At 38.5% G+C, this 11,879-nt stretch overlaps 1 protein-coding gene across 1 annotated transcript in view; it reads left to right on the forward strand.

Moving 5' to 3' along the window:
- Window positions 1-6,955, forward strand: part of FABP6 (fatty acid binding protein 6) — a 32,125-nt gene extending 25,170 nt beyond the window's left edge. Inside the window, exons 2-5 of the mRNA XM_054389307.1 lie at window positions 4,180-4,284; window positions 5,163-5,338; window positions 6,412-6,501; window positions 6,902-6,955. Coding sequence (XP_054245282.1) covers window positions 4,180-4,284; window positions 5,163-5,338; window positions 6,412-6,501; window positions 6,902-6,955 — 425 coding nt within the window. The remainder of the gene's footprint in view (window positions 1-4,179; window positions 4,285-5,162; window positions 5,339-6,411; window positions 6,502-6,901) is intronic.
- Window positions 6,956-11,879: the final 4,924 nt, after the last annotated feature.

The raw sequence follows: 11,879 nt of genomic DNA on the forward strand, positions 1-11,879 counted from the left end.
TGTTTTTTTGTTTGTTTTTTTCACTGGACAGCTCTGAAGTTCTCTGCAGCATTTACTACAATGACCAGCCCAGCAAGGATAATGCAAAAGCAACATCACAGATGCATCATGAATATTGTTAATGCCAAGTGTAAGGTCATTAAATAGGTACTGGTTATAGCTGAAACTGAAGAGAGAGGGACTTGGATGACTAACCTTAGCAATTGTGTGAGTGACCATAACTTCAGTCAAGTCAGAGAGCCTCCATTCCTGTGTTTTTGGAATAAACATTTGGCTGACACAGTGGTTGGAAATGTGCTTAATGAAATTGTTTGTTCTCCAATACACTGTTGAATTTAATTACATTTTATAACAAAAAGGGCAGGAGTGAAAAGAATAAGTGAGCAGAAACGTGGGTACATATTCATAATGCATGGTAAAAACTCCCCTGCACAGACAGGTACAGGTGATGGCACATTTGCTCAAAACTTGTTTTAAACTGATTCTCATCCTGAGCAGGCAGGCAGAACAAGCACATTCATTAACACCACATCCTTTAATGTTTGGATGGATGTTTGTAACCTCTCTGGAACTCTCCTGTACAGCCTAGCGTATACAGCTCCTGGTGGGGTGAAGGAACTTGTACTTAGTGTGTGGCAGGAGTGATCTACCAGGTCAAAGAGTTATTCATTGGTAATTTACTGTACTACACACTGGCTCCATGCCCACCACATTCCCACTGCAGGCAAATTTAAGTATTGTATAGTTGTGTAGATGTCAGCATTTTTCTATCACAAGAAAGCTATCAAGATAACTTGATCTTCTTAGAGAGAGAACATAGAAGCTGTGGCCTTTTTCTTATCCAGCCTGATCTGTCTTCCAAGGTCCTTGTGGTGTTGCTACACCAGTGGCATTGTCCTCTATTAAGTTTTATGTGAACAGAGGAGTTTACAGCTTGAGTTCCTTTACTTCTTCACAGGATTGTGCATGTCTCTGGAACACTCAGAGCCTAGTGCAAGACAGAAACCTCCATTGTTCAGCTAAACTGAGAACAGTTTCACCAGTCTCCAAAAGCACAGCTGTGGTTGGACACTGGTTACCTTTCAGAATACACAGAGCCACATGAAGATGGCAAGAATCTTAACTAGAGACTTGCTCAGTCACTTGTGATAAGCAACTGTAAAGATTCTCATATCCCATCAACAGAGCAAGTGTAAAACTCCCTGGGTGACTGAAAGTAAATGGTTGCTCAGGGCTGTCGCTGTTTGTTTCTAAGGGCTTGTTTACTAAAAGAATATTTAATGTGCCATCCTGTGGACACTGGGCTAGTGCCTGGACTTAGGATTTCTTACTGGCTGTGTCATCCCTTCACTATTTCATAAGCTCTAATAGCTCTCTTTCTCAGTACTTCAGCTTTCTCATGTATGAAATAGGCTTGATGTTACTTTCCTCTAAAAGGTATTTTTGAAACTATGACTGAAGTCACTGGGGTTTTGCATTTGAAATGGTGTAGAGTTCACACCGTTGTAGCTTAACTGGCATCTGCTTAACTTTACCACAGCAATAAGAACTGAGGCTGCTGTGTATGTGCAGCCACTTCATTGTTTTCCATGCTAATGCTGTTTTTCTTTATATAGATAGAGCCTAAGCATCTGGGTCCAGCTGATAAAGAAAGTTTCCTTTTCAGTTGTCTGCTCCTGCACAATTGGTCATGGAGTTCAGCAATCCTGGGATTAAGCTGAAGGAGGTTTAATTTAAAAAAACAAGTGTCAAATATGGTTGCAGGACAGATGAATCTTTTTACAGACCCTTTTAAATGATAAATGCAAAGAAAACACTGGTGGTGAAGCAAATTTCTGTTTCTTCCTTGAGTCTTGCATATTTGTAATTGATACAGAAATCTCCAGTTTTGTACTTCTCTCCCACTCTCCTGTGTTTTGAATGTGATTAGTCACAGGACATGGAGAATGTTCACAGAGGGAAGGTATATGGCTCTTTTCTGTTTCAAGTATGGAGACATCCTTTGACTTGCATGCAGACAGCAGATGGTATGGCTTTTGTGGCGTCATGAACTCCAGCACAATATAGTCAGCCACTGCACAGCATGGTACAATTTAAAGCTGAGTAAATATGGGGAGAGTGAAGGGTTAGGGGTGGGAAGGCAGTAATTCCTAGGACATTTGTTCCATTTTGATTTTACAAAGTGACCATGATTTTGTTATGCTTCACTCTTGTTCACTTTCTGCATCTGTTCTGGAAAACTGCTTTCCTGCCAGGAACATGCACTCAAACAAATAGTTTTAAAAGGATTGTTGTCAACATCAAAGCCTACATCTCGATTTGAAAGTTTTATGCTTTCTTTCAGAAGAAGATGTAAGATTTTGAAATTATATTCTCTCAGAATTCAGAAGAGGAAATAAGTTTAAAGCCTCCTAGAAATCTTATAAATTCCCAACTAATAAACATGAGGTAAGCTCTTTTCCAGTCCAAAAGTATAATCTCTCTCAAAACTGACTTGGAATTTTCTGAAGCTTTTTCTGGTCAGAAAATTCTTTTCCATTAGACTTCCCCTCCTCACTTGATTCAGACTTTTCACCCAGCAGTCAGTGTTATTCTAGAATCTTTCTCATTTTTTCTCTGTAAGGAAAAGTTTTGAAAAGGCAAAAATTTTCCTAAGACAGGAAATGTTTTCCAGTTCAAACCTCATATGCCCTGTGTATTCTGTAATTAGTTTGGAGGCTGTGTAACTTAGAGACAGCAGAGGCTTTGCATAAAAGAAAGCAGCTTAGTAAGTGAAATAAAAAATTAATACAAATTAGAGAGGATTTTTTTTGTAGAGTTGCAACACACCTAGACAGCCAGCAGGTGACCATACAAGGCAGGACCTACCGGAGACCAGATTCAGCAAGAGGCACCATTCTGTCTCAGCCCAGTAGAAGAGCTTGCAAACTACACTGCATGGTTGTGTAGAATACATATGTTTGAAAGTATACCAAGGAGAACAGTGGTCAAATTTAGTGGACCTTTGTTTTCTGTGTTTTAATCACCCATCTTGTGTTCCTCTTCTGATCAATTTCTTCACCCTAAATAGACATCTTCTGCATTAGCATGTGGGATTGTATTTAAGAAATGGAACCTGCCTTGCATACAGCAAAACTTGTTGAATACTGCTATGTATTTCTGCAGACTTTATAAAACCAGGGGAAAACAGATGTTTCTGTTGCTTCTAAAATCTATTGCTTTAAACAAAATTCCAATCTATGACACTAGTTTCACATAAATCCTAGTAATCTTTTTGTTCAGATTAAAAATTGTTGGTCTGTGTCCTCAGAAAGCGGAACTATGCCAATATACAGCACCTGGGAATTTTCTACCCTGCTCTCTGTGTGTGGTAGTGGATTCATCAGGCATAGGCCATCTCCTGTATGCATTCTAAATTACCTGATAGACTTTTTTGACTTCTAACATGTGGTTATCTCACATAAATCAGAGCTCTGCTTTTCCAAAATAAGTATATTTGTTGTACTTTGTGCAAACACTTGCTAAGCACCACAAAGCACACTTTTGTCTCTTGATATTAAATAAGGTATGGCAACACGGTGCCACGAACTAACCTAACATATTTTACATCCAAGTACTGTCAAATATTTCATATTTTTTTTTTCCATGGGGAGACAAGGCAAGATATTTGCAGGTGCAAATTTACCCAGATTTACCCAGAATCTTGTCATTACCCATATCCTACCAGAATTACTTAGGAATCTGCAGCTTGTTTCTTATTTTACTATTTTAACTAATGTAGGATATGTTTCCAAATACAGCAAGGTTCAGATCTTGACACATGGCTTTGAAGCCATTTTCTCCCTGTTTCATGATAACATATTTTACACTTACTCCATCTCGAATGCAAAGTCAATGAAATCTTGAAGGTAAAATGTGTCACTTTGCTTAAATATCACTCAAATGAAAACTGAGCTTTTGTCTTTGATTTCTGCTGATCTCCAGATGATTGTCAAGGATATATAATTGAATTATAACCTTGGTTTCCATACAGGTCAATGGCATTCATGCCAGTGACTCACACAGGTCGTAAAGTATATCTCCAAGGGGTGTGGGTATAGGTGGGCTGAACAGCTTGGGCTGGTTTATAAAAACGAGGGCCTCAAGCCATCTGCACTTATCCATTCTTCTTTGTTCCAGCTGCTATTCTGCTCTACCAGCCACATCACCAGGGCAACATGGCATTCGCAGGCAAATACGAGTTCGAAAGTGATGAGAACTATGATGACTTTGTCAAGAAGATTGGTGAGTATGTCTCGGAGTGTAAGTTTTAAAGGATGTAAATTGGGTCAAAGTAGTTTCTTTTTAAAAAATGTTTTTTTACTGAAATGTGCTGAAATTAACAGGGACTAAGACTGGTAGAAGTGCTCTGCACTTCAGCAAGGACATTCAGTTTTCATTCTAAGAAGCACTGTCAGCCACAGGAAATAGTCCTGCTCTATGGAAGCAGTATTACTTTTTAGTAGCAGCAGAATAAGGGCCAAAATGCTTACAGTATGATGATTGTAAAGGTCACTTTTTCTTTCCTTAGTATTCCTTGGTAGGAGTATAAATTTAGTATGGAAATGCTTGTCAAGATCTTACACAGGAGCAGGTTTTTGTGAACACTTTCAGAAGACCTATTTCAGAGATTACCCTGTAAAAGCTCTTAGGGAGTTCATGATCTGTACCCATAAATTCAGTGCTTGTGATCATTCATTTAAAAAGCAATGGTAAATAGGTACATGCAGCTATGGAGCCAAAGCAGAAGCTCATACACATTAAATTCTTTGCATCTGCATATCTAATTTAAATAAAAGGAAATATCTCTATATACTTTGTATCTATACATTTATCGCATATAATGTTTCTCAGGGTAAAGAATGCAAGATCAAACTTACTGTAGCAAATGTATTGATGTACTTATATCTTCTTATATACCAGTAATTTAAACTATGAGCTTTGATACTGCTGCTAAAAGATAAAGAAAGAAATTAGATAGATAGGTAGGTAGATAGATAGGTAGATAGATAGATGAAGTTGGATATCAATGTCTGAGAGCAAACACACAATTGGCATGTTTCAATTTAAATACAGCTGGTAGGCTGCTAGTTTTTATAAACTGTATGTTTCGATTGATTAAGGTCTCCCCAGTGACAAAGTTGAAAAGGGAAGGAATTGCAAAGTAGTCATTGAAGTGGTACAGAATGGAAATGACTTCACCTGGACACAGCATTTCCCAGGAGGCCACGCCACAACCAACTCATTCACAATTGACAAGGAAGCAGACATGGAGACATTTGGTGGTAAAAAATTCAAGGTAAATTAATTTAGCTCTTAAGTTCTACATGGTCTTAGTGGTTTTTTAGTTTAGGGTGAAAATCAAATCAGCCTCAGGGACATCTTCCTTAAATTGTTGGGATTTTTAATCTGTCATAGCTTAGAAAAAAAATTCCTCCATTTCTTGATGCCCCTAGCAAAATATCTAATTTTAATTTTAAAGAGAGCTAAAGTTTTGAAACTGTATGTTCTAATAAAGAATGAGGGCAGAGTGTCAAGCATCTACTGGTGTCACAGCTCAAGCAAACATAATGCTCATTAAAACTTTGAAGAGCTGGTTGGCAGCTGTGTCATTGTCCAGCACCATCCAGCAACTCCAGCACACTCAGAGGGGAGTGTTGTGGTCCTTAGCTCTTCCCATGCCTGTCAGCAGTGCTCACCTTTTGTAGTCACCTGTGCCTTAAACAAAAGACTGTTAAATTAGGTGGGGGGGAAGTCTCTGTGTCTTCCTTCCTGTTGGAAGTACAGAGCAACTTGCAACTTAATCAGCCTCTAGTGAGACAGATTACACAACACTGATCTGCTCCTATCTTGCTCAAAATCTGGATACAAGACCTGCTGTAAAATGGTTCTTTTATTTATTTTATATGTTTCTCATCTATTTAAAGGGGCAGGACCATATGGGTAAAGATTCACATCACTTGTCCTCAGTGACTTTTGTGCTGCTTGTCCACAGGTTATTAACATCTGAGAATGCCACTTCAAAATTAACTCACACAATCATGCCTTTTTCACTGTCAATATAAGAGAATCACAGAAAACATTGAGGGCTGAATGAGAAGCATAGTCTGTAATCACATCTTTTTTAGAGCTATGAATAAATATTGTGTACATATTAAACTTGCATGTATTGTTAGGTGAACATTTTTCTGTTTAAATTGTGAACCAAAAGAACTAAAGCACAAGGATTTTAGTCTTGTTCATAAAGCTGCACATGTAATACACAACTTCAGCCTTTTTCAAGTAAAGCATCAGGTATACAGATGGTTACAGTATAGTTGATAATATAAATGGCAGTAATCCCAGGCAACATTAAATATTTTTATGTTACAGGCAACAGTTAAAATGGAAGGGGGTAAACTAGCAGTTGAGTTTCCCAACTATCGTCATACCGCAGAGATTTGTGGAGGAAAGCTAGTAGAGGTGAGTTCTTAAATATCCAGGTTACTTCAACCAACCAAAAATCTTAAGATCATAAGGCTTAAATTTTTGAGTTTAGAAAAAAATCTTCAGCTAAAGTAAAGCAAGACTATGAAGTAACTTTCACATTCACTCTAGATAATTATCTACAATTTTGTGCAGGTTTAATGCAAAAATTGAATGAACAAATTTTTCGTCATATAAACTTGAAATGTAGATCTTGCACCTTAGACACAGTCTAAGAGTGGTAAGTCTGGTATGTTCTGCTTATTTTCTGGATACATCTTCTACTAAAGAGTAAATGTTGCTTCAGCAAAGGACAGATTGTGAGCCAGGGAGCAGGTCTTTTACACTCTCTAATTACACTGTTCAACCTAATTTTTTTGTTTGTTCTTTATTGCAGATTTCTACGTGTTCTGGTGTAGTCTACAAAAGGACCAGCAAAAAGATTGCTTAAGACAGTAAAGTCAGTCTCTTCTGACTGAAAAACAATACAAATAAATAAAATTTAGAGTATTGATTATCTCTTCCCCTCTCTCTCTCTCTTTGTATTATAAACATGAAAAATTGTTTTTCAGACTAATGTTATCTCAACATTAAAAGCTTGCCCCATTCCTAAAGATCTGACAAATACTCATAAAATCAAAATGCAAAAATCAGATGCAACAAAGCATGTAGTGATGCTGTCCACTGTAAGGATTTTATACACTTGGCATATTCAATGTTGTCTACTAACTACTTACTAAAAGCTCTATTCAGCTTCTGTCTAGAGAATAGGACGATGCCCAAAACATGTATCAAGATGAAAGTCTTTTCCCCTGTTGCTGTTTGGAGGGAAGAAATTTAGGAGTTTGAAAACAAGAGAAAATCAATTTTATCAGTCATTAAGATGTATTTTCATACTGTAGCCATGTTTTTCTCATTCTTGGTATCTCCTCTTGACCAAAATTCTTAGAAGACATTTAAGGTTTTACAGATGGACTCCTGCAGGAAAAGGTATGATCCTGTTTTCTGAATGGAATCCTGTTATTTACATAAAGTATATGTGAAAACTTTTTTTTTTTAACACAGTATCACAGAATAATAGAATGCTAGGGGTTGGAAGGGATTTCTAGAGATCAGAGTCCAACCCCCCTGCAAAGCAGGGCCACATAGGGCAGGTCACACAAGAACACATCCAGGCGGGTTTTGAAGATCTCTAAAGAAGGAGACTCCACAATCTCTGTGGGCAGCTTGCTCCAGTGTTCTGTCACCCTCACAGTCAAAAAAGGGTTTTTTTCATGTTGAGATGAAATTTCCTGTGATTGCATTTACATCCATCACCCCTTGTCTTATCACAAGGTATCACTGAAAAGAGACTAGCTCCATCCTCCTGACAGCCACCCTTCAGATATTTACATTGTAAGGTCCCCTCCCAGCCTTCTCCAGACTAAACAAAGTATTTGGTCCCATTTGCTAGTATCTAGACTTCTAAAAAAGATAGATACTAGCATCGCTAGCACTTCAGTAAAAAAAAAAAAACAAAACCCTAAGCTAAATTTTATTAAGCAATACCTGTACACTTTACTGATGAGTTGATTATACTGATCAAAGAGCATTGCATCAACTCTGAATTGTTCACTCAGTGTGTAAACTTGCTAGAACAAAAGGATCAAACAGTGGCTTTGACAACTTTGCAAACACCAAGTTGTGACTTCCTCACAAGCAGGGAGATGGGAGTAATTTCTCTTTGCTACTTAAAAATGCAGCAAGCTGCAGCTCTAAGGTTTGGAGTTTTTAAATAAATTCGTTTTAGTCTTTGATGCCTCATCAATTTTAGTAGCCTTTTTTCCACATGTACCCCTGCTGCAGCTCTTCTCAGAGCTCAGCAACACAGTTTTTTAATGTCAGCTTTCTCCTTTGGTTACATCTGCAGCATCCATGCATGAGGAGATAACTAGCACTATACCCCACTTCATATTCCTAGCCACGTTCCACTGCATTTGCTTTTGCAGCAGCCTGCCTTTCTTCAAAATCTGCCAGGGAAATGTGAGTTAATTGGCATGTAAAAATTCTGATCTAGAGCTATGCTACAACTGACTGCATCAAACAGCACAACCACAGGGTGGGAAGGTTTTCATCCATTTCACTCAGCTTTGCACGCACCTTTGCAGCTCCCTCCACAAGTACTTGTGGTACAAAGTCTTCAGTAAAGTATCTTTATGATGGCTGAACTCTTCTACAGTCACTTTTCTTAAGGAGGCTATGTTTTCACAAAAGAAAATAATTACAGTCCAGTGAAAACGTATTTCTCTAGGAATTAAACGTGTGGAATTGCCACCAACGCTTAAAGCATTCTGGACAGAGCTGTCAATAGAAGCAGTATTAGGCCAACTCAAATTCTCATAAATCTTCCTTTCAGAGTCTGCTGTTGGACTTCATTTGCCCCAACTCCACTCATGAAATGATGGCACAAACAGAACCTGGAAGTTCATGGACAATTCCTGCTTAGAAGAGACAATCACCAAAAGAAAGATTGAACATACAACTATGTTTTCCTATTCAGCCTTTCAATTTCTTCAGGTAAGGTGGCACCCCCACAACACACTAGGCATGGGAGCTAGAACAATCTGTTCTTCTATTACATCCCCTCCTTGTCTCTGCACATTTTCTGCCTTTCTCATGCAGTGACAAAACTCCTGATCCTTCTGAATGTAATATTTAGCAAGGCCTTTCCATCATGTTTGTCCTACCACTCCTCTGTTCTGTGAAATATGAGTGCTCAGATCAAGTACTTTTAAGATATGACCCATATTCTTTTCTGGCTCTTAAAAGCTAAGGAGAAACCACCAGGGAAAAAAAAAAAAGAAAAAGGAAAAAAAAAAAGAAAAGGGTACTTCAGCTGTGTGCTTGTTTATTGGAAACTTTCACTAGAAACTGAACAAGAATTTTCACCATGAAGCACAATGGCAGTCCCAAGTATAACACTGCACATGACACAAACTATAAGGGTAATAAAAAAAACAAAGAAAAACTGCACACAGTGCTGCCACATGTCTTTATGTCCTTCAAATGACAAAAAATAATACACTAAAGTCTTCTGAAAATAAAGTTTAATATAAATACAAAGCCAACAGATTGGAAGATGAACTAAGTTCTTTAAACTTCTAGACTAATTCCTGAAGAGGACTGTCTCTTCATTTACAGTTTGCATTTAAAAAAATAAAAATACAAGAAAATTCCATTATCTTGCAGATTGGAAGAAATTATTAACTTGATTGTAAAAGTTGTATTCTCAGAAGACAGTTACAGAAACACGCATTAGCATGCTGGTTAGTTTTTCCCCTCCACCCTAAAGCACCCCTAAAAAGTTTTCTAAAAATATAATTTAAAACAGCACTGTAACACGACTTGAAAAAATTGCCCCAAGTCATTAAAAAGCATATTGCACATTACTTGTATTGCTGTCCTGAGAACCTGCAGAGAAAAGACAGAGAGCACTGCATTCAAACATTGACAAGAGTGGTTGCATATATCAAAGTTTCACGTCTGCAGAAGTCCATTTCTAGTACATCCCTACATTAACATTAAAAAAAAAGCCTATACATTTTTTTGAACAATCATCCCCGGTTGCAGTTGAGGAAGAAGCCTTTGAATATGAGACAGTAGGTGTGTGTCCCACTGCAAAGAAGCAACAGGTTCACCAATTTTCCAGCTGTGTTTTCCAATGTAATCATGATAAGATGATCATAGAATGGCATAGGTTGGAAGGGACCTTAGAGATCATCTACTCCAACCTCCCTGCCATGGGCAGGAATGCCTCTCAACTTGTCTCCTAAAGGCCTCATCTAGCCTGGCACTGAACACCTTCAGGGAAGAGCCATCCACAACCTTCCTGGGCAGCCTATTGCAGAGTCTCATCATCCTCATACTGAAAAGCTTCTTCCTAAGATCCAGTCTGAACCTGCTCTTTCTCAGCTTAAAACCATTCCCCTTTGTCCTGTCACTAGACACCCGTAAGAAAAGTCCACCTCCAGTCTTCCTGTAGGATCCCTTCAGGTACTGGAAGGCAGCTGTAAGGTCCCCCTGGAGTCTTCTAAAAACTAAATCAGCAATCTAGCACTGCAATCAAACATTAATTTCACAGTAAAGTTAACCAGTTCCCTGTCTTTGCTCCCATTAACACCAGTTCCTCTGCCCTGAACCTGAACTACTGCCACAAGTCATTCTGCCAAAATAAGATTAACTGAAGGCAATGAACCAAGAAGTTTTCTTCAAGTAACATTAAATCCCTGATAAAGCTCATGAACGATTTAACTAACAAAAATCTCCAGTCTCAAAAGCAGCAGCGTCTTGAAGATCTAAGAGATGGTTAAAGTTCTGTTTTTCTTTCTAAAATACTTGAATGTAGAGTGAGGTTCTCTTGAGCAGCACCACATTTAGATTGCAAGAGAACTTCAAGTCAAAATGAATTGACAGTCTTCTGGCCTGTGGTGTTTTTATTATTTTCCTTTTATTCTAAAGTCTTACTCCTGAACTATCACTCCTGCCAAAAGAAAAAAAAAAAAAAGGGAAGTGTTCTACACAGATTCCCATGTTAATGAAGCTCACATTTAATAGGCATCAATTTCAGTGTATTTCAGTAGAAGCTTCCAGTAGTATAAACTGCTGCTATTCCAGTGACATCACTGGAGAGAAGAGCACGCTGTTTTCCAACAGCATCCCCTAAGTACGTTGCTACTTGGCCAGGGATTCAACAAATGCTCCAGCCTGAAATTACTCTTCAATACAATCTTTCAGCCAACTCTGACAAGTCACTAACAGGGATAAAAGGAACTAACCTCCACAGAGTTTGTACGCAGATGCCTCTCAAAGTGACATTAAGTGAGGTATATTAATAAATTCCTATTTCTCCCATTAAAAGCCAAAGGTACAACCTTTGGCAGAAAGGCACCCAGGTTCCAGTGATCAGTGGATACAGATCAACATCCTCTGAATGAGGAAGTCATAAGGATTCTGTTCCTTTGTGATTTTCATTTGGATACACACCTTGTATCACATGCAGAGTATCTTCAGTTTCACAGAATCACAAAATATATCTGGTTGGAAGAGATCTCCAAGATCATCCAGTCCAACTTTCGATGCAGCACTGAAGGGTCAACACTAAACCATGTCCCTAAGTGCCAGGTCTACATACGGCTTGAATGCCCCCAGGGATGGTGATTCCACTACTGCCCTGGGCAGATCATTCCAATGTTTGAGAACCCTTTAGATGAAGAAGTATTTCTAAGTATCCAGCCTAAACCTCCTCTGGCACAGCTTGTAACTGTTTCCTCTAGTTGTGTCACTTGTCATCAAGGAGAGGAGGCTGGTCCCCTCCTTGCTCCAACCTCCCTTCAGGT

This window comes from Indicator indicator, chromosome 18 (genome assembly GCF_027791375.1).
Source record: "Indicator indicator isolate 239-I01 chromosome 18, UM_Iind_1.1, whole genome shotgun sequence".
NCBI classification, from domain to species: domain Eukaryota; kingdom Metazoa; phylum Chordata; class Aves; order Piciformes; family Indicatoridae; genus Indicator; species Indicator indicator.